General features: G+C 46.1%; 1 protein-coding gene across 9 annotated transcripts in view; it reads right to left on the reverse strand.

Moving 5' to 3' along the window:
- Nucleotides 1-331: 331 nt before the first annotated feature.
- Srgap2 (SLIT-ROBO Rho GTPase activating protein 2) overlaps nt 332-20,412 on the reverse strand; it is a 221,105-nt gene continuing 201,024 nt past the window's right edge. For 5 of the 9 annotated variants that reach the window (XM_034513584.2, XM_034513582.2, XM_034513583.3 and 2 more), the window contains 6 exons: nt 17,312-17,536; nt 14,194-14,273; nt 12,143-12,323; nt 10,193-10,339; nt 6,383-6,707; nt 332-3,628 (listed from right to left, as the gene is read on the reverse strand). In XM_034513584.2, coding sequence (XP_034369475.1) covers nt 3,245-3,628; nt 6,383-6,707; nt 10,193-10,339; nt 12,143-12,323; nt 14,194-14,273; nt 17,312-17,536 — 1,342 coding nt within the window. In that variant the 3' untranslated portion in view covers nt 332-3,244. Of the gene's footprint in view, nt 3,629-5,462; nt 5,555-6,382; nt 6,708-9,080; nt 9,403-10,192; nt 10,340-12,142; nt 12,324-14,193; nt 14,274-17,311; nt 17,537-20,412 lie in introns of those variants that run through there. The other 4 variants (XM_076941132.1, XM_076941131.1, XM_034513585.2 and 1 more) reach the window with 2 other exon arrangements.

Here is a 20,412-nt window from a genome sequence, read left to right on the forward strand (position 1 = left end):
CTGTACTGGGATTAAAGGCGTGCACCACCATGGCCTGGCTAGGCTTTCAAGTAGGGAACTCTAATCATAGAGCTAGAAATGAAAGCAGTCCACATTGAAAACAAAGGGTGGGTTCTGTTAAGGAAAGTTCTTACAACCACAAACTGGTGAACAGTCTTCTGGAGACTTCCTCCAGACCCTCCGAGGCTCCACACACGGGCTAAGTGGGAGCAGTGCAGTAGAGGAGAAAGAAGGTGGCACTCAAGGTCACCTCCTTCCTTCTCTGCTAGGCTCGGACTCTGTTACTTCAGTACTTTCAGGGAGAGGGGAAGGGAGGTGACTTGCAGCAACGAAACCTAAAAATGTATTTTATTTTGAAGTTGTGCTTTGGATTTTCCCCAATCCAACATCGGCTGAGTGAGTCTTAGGTTCACACAAAGCATCTTCAAGCATACATACAATATTCCAGTTATCAACACCATTTTAAAGAACATACCATTTTACACAAATGTGACATACAAATCAGACGCCACAACACTGCAGTTCCCTGGAAGATCTAAGTTCTCTTCTGAACCAAAGTCCATGCACACCAGCCCTTCCAGTGGTCTGTTCATCCTGGTACTGGAAGGATTTCTCATCTCCTTGGGGATAAATGAGGGTGGCCTGAGGAGGCTGGCAGAGACCAGTATTTCCAGTTTATAAGCTGCTGGTGGCAAACTCCTCTACTTTCCAAACTGGGGATGTGGTAGCCCCACCTACTTTTCTTCCCCAGAGACTTAAGTCCACACCAGGGAAAGGATCCATGCCACTAGGGGCAGAGCAGGGCTCTTGGAAGCATCATGCTGGTTTCGGGCAAGCCTATCTGAGGAAGGCTGGTCGCCCAAGGCTTGGGGTGGCCGGCTCCTTTTGGCTTTTGGTTGTGAAATCACAGTGTGCGACCTCAATTCCAGTTGAAGTGAGCTCTGCTGAGGAGGACTCCCCTTTTGGTTCCTGCTCCTTTTAACAGGGCCATCTCACAGGCGTCAGAAGCACCAGAGATGAGGAAGACAGTTGGCTCCCGGGGCTGCGGTTGGTAGGGAGCCACTTGTACACTGTCCAGTTCATTTTGCAAATCGGCGGATGGACATCGACCAAAGGGATGAAAACACACAGATAATGTACAGGATTAAGAGAGAAGGCAAGAAGAAAAGCCCAGACCCAAGGTATGGTCTTTAAGAACCTTTGCTTTTACCTTCTTAGAGGGTAGTGTCCTGGAGAGGATAAAGGGTAGGTTGGAAACTCTGATCACTTAGATGAAAAGGAATGTAGAAAGTGAAGAGTAGGGCTTCATGTTTAGCAAGGAAATGGATCCTCCCTCCGGTCTGGAAGCCCCATTGGCTCAGGAGCAGTGCAAGCCCAGGTCAGTAAAAACAACACCAAGAATCAGACATCCAAAGGACCAAGGGGTGCCCCACGCAGTCAGACCCATGCTACTCAGGGAGAGCTAGAGTCTCTTCTCTAGCTCAGGGGGCAGTCTTCCTGTGCTGCAAGTCACTCTTCTCACTAGTGACTCGTTCAAGTTCCCTATTCCCTTCTCTCAGAGAGAAACATCTACCACTTTCTACAGATCCAACTGCCAACTTCACAAGTTGGTCTAAAAGGATCATTTCTAGCCCAAAGCTAAGAACACTCAGATTTTCCAGCCCGAATGGCAAACCCATTCCTCTTGAACTACAGAAAACAATACAGTTAAAATAAAAGCATAGCATTCAACCCAGGAAACAGAGGAGGAGGAGCCTGAGCTACAAGGAACTGTTGAAACACAAGATCCCATGGTATGATTTCCTAGCCCCGGTGCTCCTGGGCAAGCCCGGTGTAAGGGCAGCGGGCGTTCCAAGCACCAGGCTTGTAGGCTGGGCAAGCGTTCAACGGTAGCACATCTGAAAAAGGCCAAAAAGCAGGACCCAATGTGAAACATTCAATTTTTCCCTTTTTTAAGATTCTGGTTTTGGGAAAACAGTTTTGAGTTTGTGGGGGTCACAGTTCCCTTAGTCATCCTTGTTTAGATAAACAAAAACCAAACCAAAACAAAAGTTTCAAGAGGCAGTGCTTCTAGAATTTATGGAGGGCTTTTCAAGCCCCTGTTCACCCCGAGAGAGCTTTATACAAATTCTAAGCCAAGAGGTGAACCTGAAGCAGCTTTCATCTGGGCACAGTTTTGGATTAGCAGAGAGCAACTTAGTTTTTTTTTTTTTTTTTAATGGAATGGTGAATTTTAAAAGTTTTAAATGCCAAAATGGTGGGAGGAAGAAGGACCCATTTCCTACCCTTTTCAAACCTGCCATAAACACAATAAAACTTTAAGACTTTTTACTCTAAAAGGAACTAGCTATAGAACTGTCTTATATTGGAAAACATCTTACATGGAAAATGGTGTCTCAGAGACAAAGACAGGAACCGAAGAAAAGTCTGTATGTTCAGAAAAACTTCAAAAGCTCCGTGGTAAGACTGGGATGCACTTCTACAGAACGGAGCAGAGCAAATGCAAACAACCAGTGACTAACTCACAGCAAGAGGAAGAAGACAGAATCCCCACCCGAACGTCAGATCACAGGACTGTTCCACTCTGCTCAATTTTTTATGACAGAGAGATTTCAAAGGCCAGGTTTCTCTGTTCCAAACAGAACAAAGTGTGGGATGAGAACAGAGACTCCTGGTGGCTTCTGTGTGAACTGCCACCACAACAAAGAGTGGTCTATGACCAGGAGAGGCTAAACCAGAGACCAGAAAAACCTGTGTGTGTGTATATGGGTGTGCATGCACACGCACACACACACACAAATATATATATTTATATAAAATGAAAACTGAGCTATATATGATTTTTTAAAATCAGTACTGAAAAACAAGATTGGCTGCAGCCAAACATCTGGTCAAGGTATCCTCTATGGTCTGAAGGGACAGAGACTTAGGCCTGTGTCCCCATGTCTTGCCTTGGCAGATATCTCAGCAACCCAATAATGGAAAACCTGTCACTGGCTAACCTAAGAATAGTATGTACTGGAGTTGGTTGGGTTCCAACAACAGAGGGAAGCAAAGAGTGGAGGGAAAGACCAGAAAGGGAAAAGCAGTAACAAGGGCTTCATTCTCAAGGTCTGGGTAATGGGAAGGCTAACTCCTGTAAGAACAACTTAGAACCTAATTTTCAACTGAGTCCCCAAGCTAGTTAAATAGGAAGATTTTAAAAACGGCCAGTCTCCTTGTCTAGAATAATTATGTTATCCCCTCAGACAGTACAAGACTTGTCAGTGGACTGTGTGGAAGTGGATGAGTTGACACCAGGGCTAGTGGCATTTGTTTTGGGGAAGACAGTTGGCTTGGGCCGAGTGGCTGGTGGTTTGACTGGAGCAGCCATCTTGACAGACTTGACAGGCCGGAAGGCGCAGGCAATGTCCCCAGCAGTACTGGCGCTACGCTGGAAGGCAGGCTCAGGGTCCTTGAGGAGCTGGGTGTGCAGGGGGCTGGAGGGCTCCGATGTGGGAGCTACCACTGGGGAGGTCTTGAGGGGTTCCAAGGTGTCCAGAACCACGTCGGGTGTGTGCTTAGCACTGCTCTGCCGCTCCAGCTCTTGAAGCTCATTCAGGGCAGAGTTCATTGTTGCTTCAATATCCTGCAAAACAGGAAAAAGGAAGACGTAAGACAAACCAAGACAGATGTCCCAAGGATCCTATTTCACCCAAATAGGCCAAGCCATGAAACCAGCAACAAAATGCCTTATTTCACTTGGCCAAAGTCCTGGGCCACATGAGAGTCGAGAATGTGGAGAAAGGGGACAGAGAGATTGTCATCATCAGGAATTTAGAAGGAGTCTAACTGGTGACTTTTGGATATGACAAGGCTGTCGCACACATCAACTCATACCCGTCATGGTTACCTGTACACAATCAAGCCAGCCAAAATGCCAGCAGAGACTGGGGCGGGGGCACCCTCAGGTTACACCCCCATCGGAGGAGCTATTGGCAGTTGATGGTTGCTGAGGAAGTCACCCAGTGTTGGGAATGGGGCTCCTGGTAGGTTGACCATGTCCCAAAGGTGGCCCTAGACCTATGCATATATGGGAAGGGTTAGACTTCCAATACATATGGGAAGGATTAGTCCAGAATTACTGGACTGGGGGAGGGTATTAACAACAGTAACAAAAGGAAGACATGAGGTTGGGAAGGCAGTCAAGTGGGAGGCACTAGGAGGAGCTGGAGGTAGGGAGTAGTGGAGGACCTGATTAAAATACATTACATAAATGTGTTAAGTTTAACAACTAAGAGAAAATATTAAATAGGAGAGAGTAGTTGAGTCTTTTCAACTCAAGTCCTTGGTTTTTGTGACAGGTGCTAAAACATTTCTGGATGAAATTACAGCTAAATGGAGAAAGGAGAGGTCATGAGTACATGGGGATTCTTTATATAATTCTCTGTATTTCTGTGTATGTTTGAAAGTGTACATAGTAACACATTTTACAGAGAGGTAGAGATCAGTATGATCTTCATTTTCTTGACTTCCAGGCCAATGGTTAAGGGGGTTATTCCTTCCTTCCCCGACAAGAGCTAAGGAGGGGTCAGAGCCAAGTCCTTGAAGATTGGTCAGAACAATGCTTCAATTTCCCACCTCTTCCAAGTGTGTACCTTGAAACGGGTTCCTTCTACCCAGCACCATGAAAGAGAACCCAAAGACTGGCCAAAAGGGGGAGCCAAAGCCCACATAGGTAAGTTAGCATCTAGAAATCAGTGGTCACTGCAGATTTTAGGAAAAAAGCAGTCCTAGCCCAGGGGCTCAAGGCAGAACCAAAGAACTACTGTATGTAAGCACCCAGCTTCCATAGCCCCGCTGCAAACTTGTGTTTAACATTGTGTTCCAAAGCCACCACAGGACTCCTCTTTGGAATCAAGAATACTTTCAAACATTCTAAGTCTCAAGTCAGCCTCAGATTTCCCACTCAGGGCTTTCGGTCCTGTGACATGATCTATGTTTGCTACGGATGATAGAGCCTCATTTTCACTACTCACTATGGCATTAATTAGTCCCCCTTTTTCTTCCTGGAATCCCAGGGATGGGACCCTGGCAAGCATTCTGACCTTGCATCACTGAGCTATACACTAGACTTCCCGAATCTTTTAGAACGCTCAGGAAGAACTCTTATCTCCTGCCCCCGTCCTGTTATGCAGCTAGTATGTTTGTAGTTTCTAACACATTGATTAATGGCTGGCCAAGAGAGGATCAAGGAGGATTCCCATGGTGCAAGGCAGACTGCTGTCAGGAGCTTAAACAGAGTAGAAGGCTGGCAAAGCAAGACATTATAGTCCCAGGGCTTAACTCTGTCCTCACCAGGTACACCCCCTTAAGCAGAGCAGCAATGCAGCCAACAGACCACACAGAGCCTCCACTGCCCTTCCCTCTCACCCCAGAAGACGAGGTGAGGAAAAGGACAGAACCAAGCCCTTAGTTCCTACCTGTTCTAGTGAAAATTATATAGCTGGGAGAGACGTCTGAGAGAACTGCTTGGAGTGGCCCCAGTTGGATGTTTAGAGGTCGAGTAGGGCTTCTAATATTTCATGGAAAACACAGAACCATCAATGTAGTGCAGATGAGAAGGAAAGTCCTGCAATCTGGGAGCTCACCTGCACTGCTACCTGGACCCCTGGACTGGAGGCCTTTCTAGTACCTGGGCTTCAAGCAACATGAATACTTTGGGGTCTTTATGAAAGAGTCAGATGGCAGACTAATTATCTACCCACAAACACTGAGATCAGCTTCAGGAAGTGGGGTGTAGGGCTGGGCAGAGAAATATATAAACGTGGCTTGGACTATATTTGAGTCTCAGCTTCACTAAAGTCTACGATTGGGTTTTTATAATCTGTCTATGATCTACCTACCCACCTACCTGTCCATGTGGCCTATATGCAGAGGTCAGAGGAAGATGTCAGGTACCCTCCTCAACTGCTCTCTACCTTACCTTACTTGAAATAGCATCTCTCACTGCATCTGAAGCTTGTTTTGGCTAAGCTGGCTGCCTGCTCCTAATCCCCAGCACTGAAGTCACAGACATCCATGGCTGTGCTGGGCTTTTATATGAGTCTGTGGATTTGAATTCAGCTTAGCTTGCTTCCATAGCAAGTATTCTTATCCACTGAGCTATCACCCCAGATCTTACCTTAGTAAGACTAATTCTACTTTCAGGTTCTTACTGGGGAGATAGGACTCGGCAGATTGCTCAGTAAGCTCTCCTGGCAGGTTCACTGTATGATACTTGCAGGACTCTCTCTACAATGTACAGAGTATTAGTCTGTTTTAAATTCTGTGGATTAGCCGGGGTTGCTGAGGGGAAATGACCAGTGTAAACTTATCACTTAATTGTTCAGGGCCCTGTTACCTGTGCAATGACTTCAGGGTCCATGGGCCGATGGTTATTGAAGCTTTTTGACCTTCCTGCTGTGGCGGTCTTCCGGATCTGTGGACTGTCCATCCGGTTCTTCAAGGATGAGTGGCGGCTGATGGAGTTGAGGCTGCCATGGCCGCTGATGGAACACTTATCTGGCCCTTCCTTGGGGAGATTCTGGCTCATGATGGGCTGGGAAGATGGACGGCAGCTAGCCCCCACCCCCGGGGAGGAGGAGTCAGTCAGAGAACTGCCCAGCCCATGGCTGTCACTCCGAAATGCTTTTCTGATGCTCCCAGATTCTGGACGTTTCCTTTGCCTTCAACAAACAGAAATGGCATCTGATCAGGGTGTCCTGGCTCCAAGGGAGCTAGGACTGTGACAGAGGGGCAGAGGCTGGCACCTGGGACTTCTAAAGAGAGTCAAATAGAATCCCCTAACTCTTCAGTATTTCTTTCTCTTGTTTTCTCTATGGATCTGTTCCCTTCCAACCCCCAACCTGGGCAGAGTGAAATCGATACTTACTTGGTGGTTGTGAGCTTTGAGTTCTAAACATGTAAGAAGCTGTCAGAAAAAAATGCCTGTTTAAGAGAAAGTTTCTAGTGGGAGAAAGATTCATGAAAAGACCCACTCCATTGCCTGCCTGAACAGAAACCCAAGGCCCCAGGTATGAAAGTCTCACCATCACCAAAGAGGGGAGAACTGTTGGTAACAGGAGTTAACACTTCCAGATGGGTTTGCTCAACTATCTGTAGTGAGCCTGTCATCATCTGGGCTCTAACAAGAGGCTGTTCCTTATTCATAGACATGGAAAAGATTTTTTCAAGGAACTGCTTTTTGGCACAGACAGAGGGTTCACTGTGTGCCTGCTCCTACAGTGAAAGGGGCGTTTATGCAACTCCTATGTCACCCAGCAATGGGCCAGTTTATTTTATACCACAAAAGGCTCTCAAATGGTATGGTATAGTAGGATCCTAATCATATGGGTATGGACCGCTGCTGGATAACTGCATTTTTTTGAAACGGATTTTAAAAGACCCCATCTAAGATGCCATCAAGCTGCTAGTTCAGATAGCAGCTGGGTAGCTATGATCTTGTATCTACTGAGGAAAAAGGGCTGAACTGTGGACTCTGGATGGAAAGGGTAGGACTCTGAAGATTGGGGGCCATCTCTGAAGCCTTAAGTAAGTTCTTGTACTGCTTACAGCTGAAGTCTGCTTTATCTTTCTGGGTCCAGCAGCCACTCTAAGAATGTGTCTGCTAGGTAGGATTAGCCTTGGAAGGCAGCCATTTCAACAAGAAAAAGGATGCTCTTTAGTCTAGGAGGGCCCTGCTGAAATAAGCCCTCCTCTGTCAAGTTTTCCAGACACTAGTGCCTCCAACAACAGACTGGAGAGATTCTCCCTCCCATAGTCCCTCAGTGCTTGCACGGGACTGCATCTCAGTTGCCTTCCATATGGTCGTGCCTTGCCAGACTGTAAGCTCTGAATAACTAGTATCGGTGCTTGGCACAGCACAGATGGTTAATATAGGATATGGAATTAAACTGAAATTCCACACCCTAAGAACTCTGCTGATCTCCTTTTTCCATTCAAGGATGGCTGACTCACAAGTCAGAACTGCTGAGAGGGCAGATTTAGGAGGCTGTGGTAGTGTGTCATCCCAGGCTCTATTTGGGCCATGAAGATGAGGAAGACAGAGATGCTGGTTACAACCTTAGCCTGAAGGAGGAACCAGGCATAGACCCGAGCACCAACAACTCAAGCCATTTCAGAATGCAGAATGAGAGCATTTTTTTTTTTTTTTTTTGACTCAAGGAACTTAGGGTGTCAGGAAGGCTTCCCCAAATAAGTAATGTTTAGACTGAGTCTTGGAGGGTGAGGAGGAGTTAACCAGGTGAGAGGGTCCAGGAGGAGAGAGTTCTCTAAGGTAATCAGGAAACTGAAGTTGCATGGGAAGACTGTTGTGAAGACAGAATGGCACCCTCGCTCCTAAGGGCCAGGCATACCAGGGCTGTCTGTCACTCATGCACTCAGGATTGGCTGGTGCCTAGGAAAGGTTGACATGGTTCGGTTATGGTCTGTCCCCAGGAAACTCATCATAAGAATCTTGATACCACCAAGCAGGCAGTTCAAGGGAACCACCTCAATGCTCTACCAGGTATTTATCTTTTGACTATCTTCAGCCTTTGTTCTCTAGAGTTCCTTTGTGATAGATGGCATCAAGTATACACTGACTTAAAGTTTAATACCCAGGGATGAAGCTGTAGCTTGGCAGCACAGTGCTCTGTCTTAATATGTGACTTGTTCAGTTCTGTCCTCAACACCATAAAAACAAAAATAAATGTGCATAAATAAACACCTAACTTCCCCTTGAACATCCAGTCTTGGTTTCTGGCTTAATAGGCTTATGACCTCGTGACTATAGGCTCAGAATTAACACAGACTTGTAAATATTGAAAAAAAAAATGTGATTAGCTGCCAGCTATTTTTTATTAACTTGTCCTCTTAGCAGACTGGAGGGAAGTATAAAATCCTCACCTTGTTTAGTGGTCTGAATTAAATGATGACTATTCTGAGTAAGTGAGCTGAGTAAATTAGATGAATTTGAGGGTAAAGAGATAGGAAAAGACCATCCCCCCAGCCCCCTCTATTGTCTGGTTGGAAAAAAGCCAAGAGATCTGGCAACCTCATGCAGTTTAAAAACAATAAGCATCTTTTATTCTCCTTCCAGTCTCAGTGTCCAGAGGCTATGGTTAACAGGGTATCAAAGTGCAAATCATTTCACCCCTCCAAAGTCAGGAGGAATACAAGCTGTACGTTATCTCCAATCCACGGTCACCAGGAATGCCCCGGGGCTTGTCATCCTCCAGGCACTGGGCCACAGTTCAGGGTCTGGCGGAAAGAGGTCTGTAGGACTTGGTGTCTGGCCCCTTGAGATGAGATTAGTTCTCCAATAGCCTGAGTGCCTCTTGGGGAGGCGGCAGCTCATGGGCGGGCGATCGAGGAATCCCTCTAGATAGCCAGCAGGTGTGGATGGAGTTAGAACCTCAGAATAATGCCAATGGCCACAATGAAAGCTGGGGTGAGAGTAAGCCTGCTGGACAGGGGGTGGGCGGAGTCTGCAGAGGGACTGCTAGGGAAATATAATACACAGTGCTAAAGCAATAGGAAAAGATGAAAAGTGATCTCTGCTAGTGTGAAAGGGAGCGAAGGGGAATCACAGGATGATTTAGGAGCTCAGGACAAAGCTTCCCTTGGGCTCAGTGCTCTTCTCTTTTCCATGGCCATAAATGCAGGATGGGGAGAAACAGACACATGTCATCTAAGTAAGCCCACATGGTGGGACACTAGCTTGGTGGAAGACATATTGAGACTCTGAATTTTCAGACAGACAAGGGTCAAAGAAGATATCAAATACTATTTGAATAAGAATTGGAAAAGTGAAGGCACTGATAAGAAATAGAAGAAACAGCACAAAACCAAGTTGCAAAGGTGACCAAAGCTTTGACGGAAAGTTTGGCTAAGACTGCCAGGAAGTTTGGGCAGACAGACACTGTGGAACACACAGAGTGCCACAGGATGATAACAGACAGTTGGAGGCTGGGGCCTGTCCTCAGACCCACATAAGCCTCCTCTCCTCAGCCTGGCCACACACCTTGCAGCAGCAAACATCACATGAAGACTGTTAGGCTGGGGGAGCTGGGAGCCCTGCGTATAGCACAGAGCGGAGTGGGGTTAGGCTAGGGGTGAGGCTGAGTGAGTGAATCATTTAGGGGAGCAGAAAATGAAAAGCAGCGCTTACTTGTTGATGTTTGCAAGATAAATATCAGCTACATGACCCCCACTGGGACAGCTGGCCCCCGTTCTGGCTGTCACCTTTTCTTCAGGTGGCTCAGACATGACCTCAATCTCAGACTTGGGGCTGGACCTCTCCACGACACCGTCCTCGCTGGGGCAGAAGGGACAGGCAGGCAAGGAGAAGGGAAAACAACACAAAAAGCAGTGTTAAATCAGCAAGATGGCCCCCTGGACATACACATAACCCCACACCGCATGGAGGCGGCAGCAATCCTCTTCTGGGGTTAGCTTTGGGAGCAGAGGCATGGGAACCTGAGGGCCTTTGAAGGGTCACTTAAATAAATAAATAGTTTGCTGAGTTCTATTTGACTCTCAGTGCCTCAGAAAAGCTTGTCTAGGGGACACCTGGATCCAAAACATCTGCCTTTGGGCCCATGCTGCTTTTGTGGGGTGGCCACGATGGGACCACCTCCTGGAGAAGGAGGTGAGGTCCAGTTATCTGTTGAGGTTCTGAGCACTGCTGGTAAGAACAGGCAGCTCTGAAGTGGCTCTGGAGGGAGGTGCCAGCGATGAGGCATGATGTGGACACATGGCCACACTGTCGTAGCACATGTAGCCTCGCTCTGAGCATTCAAGATGGTCCCAGGTCTCTCCATTGCTCTCCTGGCCTCTCTGGCTACTGATGAAAAAGAGAGCCCCCCCTTTTTTCCCACAGTTCATCTTCTCTCGATCCCGTAGTGAAGTCATAGTGCTAAATTTGGGCGAGTCCTGTCCATGCACAGACCACCACCAGGTTTGCGATGTTATCAACACAGGGAGGATTTCCCCGCAGAACAAGCCCGGGAGAGGCTGGGAGGGTGCAGACTCAGGATATCAACCTTTAAAAAAATAATAGTAAGGGGAGGTCTGAAACAGTGACGATGTTGTATCCTAGAGAGGTGTGGGGCTGAGGCAGGGCAAAAGGAGGTAGGAGAGTGTATGCCACAAGGTTCACTACTTTCTGCCTAGGAGGCATTGCTTCGAAGGGTGGGAACCAACAGGCTAACCAGTAAGACCTCTAGAGCCTACTCTGGTGCTCCTTGTTCTCCAACATCCTTTTCCCTCCTTGCTTTTTTTTTTTTTTACAAGACTTCCTTTTCTGTCTAAAAATCTTTCTAAAAGGATTTCTCCTAAAAAGTAACTTGTCAATTTTCATTTGCAGGTGAGAAAGCACTATCAATGGCTCAGCAGGTGGGGGTGCACTTCATACAAAGAGAAGCTAAATCTGATGGCTCATGCCTATAATCTTAGCACTGGGGAGGCTACTACCCCTCCCCCCACAATTGAGACAATGCTTCCATAAGATCCACCTGTAGAACATTTTCTTAATTAGTGATTGACAGGGAAGAGCCCAACCCACGGTGGGTGATGCCATCCCTGGGCTGGTGGTCCTGGGTTCTACAAGAAAGCAGGCTGAGCAAGCCTTGATGAACAATCTAGTAACCAGTAATCCATGGCCTCTGTATCAGCTCCTGCCTCCAGGCTTCTGCCCTGTTTGAGTTCCAGTCCTGACTTCCTTCGGTGATGGAAGCAGAAAGCCAACTTAATCCTTTCCTGCACAATTTGCATTGGTCATAGTGTTTCATTACAGCAATAGTAACCCTAAGACAGAGAAGCAAAATGTCTTCTCAGCCTAACCTTCCCCGAAAGGAAATAATGCATGGTCAAATTATAAAGTCCATGCTATCACTCACTGAGCATACATATAAATATTGGCTGGCATGCTTCGAAAACAAATGAATCAAGTGGCAATTTAAAGGGAGAAGAGAAAGTGGGAGATCAAAACAATTCTTCACTGAGTTGCAGGGGCAGGGTGTTCTCCATGGAACATTAGGCTTTAGGACCTTTTTGGGAATTAGTCTCCCTCCCACAGTGCAGCAGGGACCTCCCTCAAAGGTGCCGGGGCTCCACTTACGTGTCTTGGACTACGATGTACTGATGGGGGATGAGCCCGTCTATACCATTGTGCCGGCCTTCCCACCAGTCATCAGAAGCTCGCTGGTAAAGCAGCAGGGATGCTCCCTTCTTGAAAGACAGTTCTCGGGCTGTCCGGCCTACGTAGTCAAACTTGGCGATGGCTTCAATGGGCTCACATTCTGAGAAGGGTGGGAAAGAATGAAGTACATGTTTCTGGGATCTACAGACTTGGAACTGGGTGACAAGCTTACTAACAGTGGTGGGAGGATAACTCAGTAAAGAAAAAGAAGCCACATAGGATCCATAAAGCTCTACCAGCCTGGCACTGTCTGCCCTGTCCTACTCCCCTCCTCTGCCTGCAGTAACACACAGGGACGCTGCTTTCCCTGATAACGTCTTTGTGATTCCACAACTTTTTATGCAGACTGTCTAGCGTCCATTCTTTATGTTTTATTTCTTTTGGGCAGTACTGAGAATTGAATTCAGGGCTGCATCTGTGGGCATTCAAAGATACTCCACCACTGACCTCTATGCTCAGCCTAACATACTGTACTTTTAAGCATTTTTCTGATTATATAGTAAATTCAACAGCAACGTAACATTCAAATTGTACCATATTTTAGGTAATTTCTTGTGTTATTCAGTCCTCCCAGTAGAATGTAAAATATATAAAGTGGTTTAAAACCAGTATATGGAAAATGCATATGAAAATAACTTGCAAAGTTAAAAAGGGCTTGTAAGTGCAATGTATGTTTATTCTGCGTGGGCTTTTCTTATGTATAAAATGAGGATGACAGGAATAGTCCTCCTCTTCATGAAGTTGTTATGAGGAGTCAGTTACAACTGTGAAAAGCCTTAGACCAGTGCCCAGCATGGTGGTACGTGCACATTCATTGACATGTGTACCTTCATATGACATGTGATCATTGCTGTTATCATTTATCCAGTGTAAGTTGCAGTAGAGATTAGATGGTAAGTAGAAGGCTCTTCAAAACATAGAATAATTAGGTTGTAAATACCACAGCAGGGAGGAAGGCTGATTAAAACAAGCCCATGGCCATGAAACCCTGGGTGGCAAGTCTGCTGCTAAGTGGGCTGGCTGAAGATTCCACTGCAGAACCTCTGTCTCCTCCTCTACAGCCTCAAGTACAGCAATTGGCTCTGTGACCTCGTTTTTTTTCTCAGCTGCCCCACCAGTCTTACTAGAGATAAACCTCTAACAGTGTGAGAACAAGGCAGCTCTAACGAATACTGAACTCTTTCATTACACCTACTTCTCTCATAAAGATCATCCTGATGCTTCTCACACCAGGATCTAAACAAGAAGCCCTATCTCTCCCTCCTTCACAAGCTAGCTCCAGATTGCAGGATTTCTAGCAAGGCAGGAGTGCAGGTAAAGCTCTGTAGACTGTGCCATTTTCTGTTTCTGCTTATAAAATTCTGAAGGCCCTTGTCAACTGCTGAGACTTCCAGAGACCAAGTGATCCAGAAACAGAGGTGTGGAGCTGTTGGAAGCCGGGGAAATGTGCTGGCTGGACAGACTCTAATAAATCATGAGTACTCTAGAGGGGTTCGAGGATGACAGCTGAGCATTCCACCCCTGGATGCACACGCACAGGCTGCTCAGTGCACACAAATCTGTACTTTGGAAGGGGTCACATTTTCCAGTTGGCAGGCATGCAAGCGTGTGGTTTCTGTGTCCTCATTCCCACCCCCCTCGCTTGGCTTCTGCTGAGTTCTTGGCACCCAGCGTCTCTATTCCCCAGGCTTGACGTTTTTCAAATGAGCTTTGCTTTGGTTTCCAGTAACCTGGCAGCATCAGGAGCTCCTATCTACTGGATTCAGCTAGATAGGGAGCTAGGAAGCTGAGGGACTACAAAAGGTGCATTATTCACCTCTGCTTTAATCTCTTACTTGACAATGCCCCTCCAAGGAAGGGAGAGACAAGAAACTCCTTTCTTCCCCTTAGGGCCCATCGGATAGCACAGTTGGTCTAATGCACAACATTCACTATCATGCCTGCTTACTGACCAGCAGTCCACAGCATACCGTCATCACTCGTGTGGTGCTCCGCTGTAACATCCTGGATGGAGTCTTCAGCAGAGGTGGTCTCTCCATGGGTGCTGTCACTGAAACAGAAGAGTGGTAACTGGGACATCACTGTTTGCTCCTAAAATTTTCTTCCCCTTTGTTACATCGAACCAATTGCTTGCTAGACTCTAAGTACACTGCCATCAACTGCTAAGAATGAAAGACCTCTGCTTCACTAGCTTAGCTGCTGTTCCCCAAACCACTTGTCACTACTTGGGACTTGGACTACTTTGAGAGAAAAAGACGGCGTTGGAGTTACAAGCAAACTCTTTAGAAAACACAACTCAACTACTCAGAGGTCAATTCTCTTCATGAACTCATTCCTGGTGTTTAAGGAGGGAAGCAAGGCAGAAGGGAAGAATGGTCCTGGTTTGTGTAGCAAGGGACACCTGGACCTGAAAACCAGCTCTGATATTTGATAGCTATATTTGTTGTAGTTACTTTAAAAATAGGTACAGAGGTGTGTAAGGCATCACTGGTATAATTCAGTGAAGGCTTTGGCAAGAGGGGTGCTCAGTAAGTGTGACCTCCTTTTCTTCTTCCTTTCACTTGATGCCCCTAGGGCGCCTCATGATTCACTGGCCTAGGCACTGATGAGAGAGCAGGAAGTGAGTGGAGGATGAGTGGAACCAGAGCGAAGGTAAAGGATCTGCTGGAGACTGGATTTTACTGGAGGCCAGTGGATGAAAGCTCAGCCTAGTCCTTAAAAAATGTTATCTTCTCTTAAATCATCCAAGGCAGAGAACTGAGAACAGCTAAAAGTTGCTATGGATATGTTTCTTCTCTTATCTTCTGGCTCAGGGAGGAGATGGACATTCTTAAAGAGCAGAAAAAAACCTTTTGACCCTGACTTAAGTTCTCTCTTCTGTCAGTAGGAACCATCAGGCACACCCTTCCAGGCAGGCAGGCCTATAGGCACCACATATAGAGCCTGCCTCTCCCTCCCATCTAAGAAGCCCCTTAAAGACTAGGCAACAAACCCGTCCTAAGGAGGGCTCTTAACTTCCAGAGAATACTCTGGTAGAACATCAATAGGGATTCTTCTTTGTTTAGGAAGGAAGGAAGGAAGGAAGGAAGGAAGGAAGGAAGGAAGGAAGGAAGGAAGGAAGAAAGAAAGAAGAGGAAATAATTCCTTACTGTTTTCTGGGCCTAAAGACAATCCCAGGGTGAAGTTCATTCCTGTGCAACCATTAAGGCATCAAAGCATCAGTTCTTAAACTGCAGGGAGCCCTGGAGGGCTTGCTAACAAGCATGCATTGTCCATCCCACTCTAAGTTTTTCTGAGTCACAAATCTGTCTAGAGAATCTGCATTTCATTCTGGTCCTACAGGATCTGGTGCTGTTGGTCTGGACTTCCCACTTTCAAATCTGCACCATGGTAAAGGAATGATACTTTCTGAGGTTCTCTGTAGGCCATGCTTCTCCCCTCTTGTGCCCCTGGCCCTGACAACATGGCCAACACTATCAACACCTGAGGCCCAAGGTCCCAGCAGCAGTCCTAGGCAACCAAATCCAGTCGGGACTGGTAGGTGGTCTGAAATGTATTTTTTCATATCTGTGGAATGGCTAAGCAGGCTGGTGCTCTACCCTAATGATCCTGGTTTCTTGTCCACTCTCCTAGATTTGGGGGCTTACTTTTCACTGCCTTAGCTCACAGTGATAGTATCTTCCTAAAGAGGGAAGTCAGGAGCTAGGTCAATGACAATGCTCCTTGATGCCACTGGCCCAAGGCCAGGGACAGTGGCACAAATGTTCCCGATTACCTGAGTGATGTTTTCAAAGGCTACTTATAAATATTACATAAATAACACAAGGGGTAAGGGCTGAGACCAGAAGAAAGAGTTTCTGTGTGTGCGCTAATGAAACACATTCCTTGGTCTCTGCTCCCTGGGTAGAGACTGGGGATCAGGGAGCTGGGACAACTACACCTCCCCCACTTTTATTGGTCCAGAACCTGTGTTGATTTGGTATTTAAGGTAAGAACTGAGAACCATTCCATAGCTTTCTAACTACTCATGCAAAGGGGAGTAATGTATAGGAAAACCTATTCTTGGTGCTCACAGGCTAGGTGATCAACTGATCAACAGGCCCAGTCACCATGAACCACTTGTCAGCCACAGAAGGCTTTGTCTCTAAGCCAGCCTGAGGTGTCCCCAGCTCAGATCAGGCCAAGGATCTGAAGTCCAGGAGAGAGTAGACCCAAGGATGCCATAACAAGTTTACAGAGGCACAAATGTTACTTTCTTTACTCCTTGGGTTCTGAGAAGAGTGGAAAGTCATGGAACAACCGACTGCTAATTAAGTAAACACAAGCCTTGCCCTTTCCTACTGTGGTTGATAGTGAAGGGGCTGGAAGGATTGGTTCCAGATGTCAGTTTAGATGGAATCTGATTTGGGTTAGCTTGTGCCTTCAGCTTCTATTGAAAATCATTTAGAGAAGAAGGGAGGAGGAAGGAGACACCAGGGGTCAAAAGGCAACTGCCTTTGTAGTCAGTGAAGAATGGCCCTGTAAAGTGGTGTCGGGGCATCTGTGTGGGGTGCTGGATGGAGCCTGATCCTAGAAAGCATGTGATCCCCAATCATTGGGGTGGGCTGATACACTGCACTGACCTTTTTCATCTGAAAAAGGGAACTAGTATTCCAATGGTTGGAAATGATTCCTTTGTCTGAAAGAGGCGGTTAATATACAGATTCTTCCTCCTAAGAGCAGGATTCCCTGGGACCCAGCTCTGTTTTCCTCACAATACACAGCTTGGACACCGCTGCCTGATGAACAGTTGGTCTGAACACTACTTTGTAAACTCTCCTTTCCTTGCAAACTGCTATTAATGTCATTATTTTTTAAGATGATCCCTCGTCACACAATACTCATTTCAAAGAGGGAGGTGGGTGAAGAGGCACTTATTCTGTGGGTGAGTCCAAGATGGGAGGACGACCAGACCCTAGCAACCTACAGAATCTGTAGGTGGAGGTGGGAGGACCTGGCTGTTTTCCTTTGGGTTTTGCCTGACCATCTGGCCCCTACAGCAGTGATTATCAGGTACTCTCTTCCCTCCTCCCTTCCTTGGGCCCTTACCAGTAATCCTCCATGCTCCCTCCTCTGCTGTAGATGGGACCCTCCAGCTCCCTGGAGTTTGGGAAAATGTTCTCATGTTGGATGATGATGGTTTTGATCAGTTCATTCACGTGGGCTTGACAGGACACCTGGTCGTGGCCCTCTGGCACAGACATCAGTGAGGGCCCGAAGCAGATGGCAAGGTTGTAGGGGTCCATCATGTTCTCCTCACTGAACTGTGATAAGCTGGAAGAGAAGAGAGAGGGGAAATTGGAAAGCTCTCACATGAATGCCCAGAAAACACAAACACAAGAGGCATTGCCAGAAGGAAAGTTGTAAGTCCACAAACTGCCACCTGCCTTTCTGGGCATTGGAGGCCTTCTGGAAAATTAGCTGGGGAGAAGAGCCACTGCTAATGGTTACTCAGAGCCAGGCAAAGGAAAGGTGCAAGACCTCCTTTGCAAGTCTCACCCCTTTCTCCAGTTCCCCATTTGAATCCTGGAGTCTCATTGTCACCCTTACCTTTGACCTTACACATCAGAGCTACCCATCTTTAGAAACAGATCATATAACACTCTGCAGAACTGGATACGGCTCCCACAGACCAATTCACTAAACTCTCAGAGCAGATGGGGCCCTTGGCTTGCGCTGGGAAATCAGTACAGGACACAGGAACTGTGTATCATGTGCTTTCATGCATGCATACAAAAGAATCAAGTTACTGGGCATTTTCTATTCCAAATTCTCTACTTACTACAAATATAGTCAGCTGATTAATTTTTTCATTTCACCAGGACAGTGAATTCTTTCTAGAATAGCTAATGCAATTGCTGAACATTTTCATAATATCCCCTTGTATTATTATTACATCCAGGAATTAATCATACATTGTTTATATTCTGTTTGGGGTTCCCTTGGACATGGGCTAACTTTGTTATTGCTTATTTATTTATTTTTTTCTCCACTCTTAGCCAGCAGCTGTTTTAGTCACACCCCAACCTTGGCCAAGGACCCAAATACTCAACTATCATCATGCCAGAGGAGTCTCCATGGGCCCTTACCTGTGGTGATTTGAATAAGAATGGCCCCCTTAGGCTCATATATTTGAATATTTAATCAGCAGAGAATAGCTCTACTTAAAAGGGACTAGTAGGTGTGGCCTTGTTGAAGAAAGTGTGTGGAGATGGGCTTTGCGGTATCAAAAAACCCAAGCCAGGCCCTGGCTTTCTCTTCCTGCTGCCTGCAGATCCAGATGTAGAACTCTCATCTACCTGTACCATGTCTGCATGCCTGCATGCCACCATTTTCTCTGTCACCAGGATGACAATGAAGTAATCCTCTGAAACTGTAAGGAAGTCCTAATTAAGTGCCTATCTTAGCACAGAAGCCTGGGCTGACTTTGGGTACGTCCGCTACAAAGCTTGAAGGGCTATAGACATTGCTGAGGAGTTTGGCCTTCCTAAGGTCATCGGCAGTAGGTTCTCAGTGTCCAATTCTGACAGACCCTGAAAAGGAACTAGAACCTTTGGAGTTTACTGCCTTTCTTCTGGATTGGGCAAAGTTTATTTCTAGTGTGACCCACATCCAGACTTACGTTACAAAGCTGGTTTTCCTCTAACAAATGGCTTTCTTCTCTGCTGGAGAGTATGACATGCACCTTGTGATCCTTCTACAATCACTGTAGGACATTAGAGATGGCATGAGGTATGAACAATTGCCACGGACAGTAGTGGCTGAGAAGCGCTATTCTACAATACCCAAACTAAAGACAGGGAGGCCGGCAGGGAAGGGTAACATCTCAGAGGCTAGATGGCTACACAGGAGTTGGTTTGTCTTGCTTAAGACAGAGATCCATACGTTCCCCAATCTGGCCTCAAACTCACTGTCTTCCTGTCTTGGCCTTCCAAATGCTGTTCACAGTCCTATACCATTCCATCCAGCTCATAGACATTTAGACATTCATTATTAGACATTTAATTTTAAAATCCTTCTCAGGGCCTTGACTTAAAGGAAACAGGTTTAGAAAAGACTGGGGAAATATATAATCACCAGATTAAACCTGGAGACAAGAGACATTACCTTAATATCCCGAGCAGAAATGACCTACACAACACTTGAGATGCCATAGGCTAAGACATTTGGCTAGCCAGATCTAGATCTAACAGAGACCAAAAGCTTAGCAAAGCCTTGTTTCTTTAATGTGATTTGAGAATGTTTTAGTAACAGTAAAAAAACATAGTTTCTGGGATGTGTGATAGTCAGAGAGAAGCACTCTATTTTCACAAAACCTGAGTGAATTCTATGACACAATGAGGGACGCATGAAGTGTCCTGTCCTCACCCCTGGAAAGACTGTTCTATTTATAGGAGGTTACAGTGAAAAGACTCTAGAAGAGGATATATCTTTGTGGACCATAGCCCTGTGAATCTATGTCCATTTTTTGATTCCCATTAGATATCAAACTAAACCAAACCAGAACCAAAAAAAGACTAAGAACCTGTGATAGCTGATCTTGGTTGTTAGCCTGACACATCTGGGGAGAAGGAACGTCAACTGAAGAAATGGTCTCATCAGACTGGCCTAGGAGCATGTATCTGGGGGATTTTCTTGATTGGTAATCGATGCGGAGGGCTAGCCTACTGTGGGCAGTGCTATCTTTAGAAAGATAAGCCTAAACTGTTTTAAAAAAAGTAACTGTAGATGGGAGGAAGCTAGTACCCAACACTCCTCTGTGGTCTCTGCTTCAAACAATGATCTTTGTTCCTATCCACTTCCCTCCCAATGTTATAATTCCATTCTTCTTTATACCTTAATAAAATACCGTGTTTTATCCTTCATCTGTTGACAGACTTACTGCTAGGCTAGCTGCATATCTTGGCTACTTTGAATAGTGCAACAGGAAACATGAAAATGCAAGCATATCTGTGTATATACATAATATACACGTATATGTTGACTTAAAATCCTTCAGGAATATACCCAGTAATGTTTTAGCTGAGTTATGTGGTAGTTCTATTTTTAGTATTTTGTGGCACTGCATTCTGATTTCCATAGTGTCTGTGCCAGTTTACACTTCTTCCAATCTCATGTAAGCGTTCTTCTTTCCTGACATCTTCGCCAAC

Source organism: Arvicanthis niloticus, chromosome 10 (genome assembly GCF_011762505.2).
Source record: "Arvicanthis niloticus isolate mArvNil1 chromosome 10, mArvNil1.pat.X, whole genome shotgun sequence".
NCBI lineage: Eukaryota > Metazoa > Chordata > Mammalia > Rodentia > Muridae > Arvicanthis > Arvicanthis niloticus.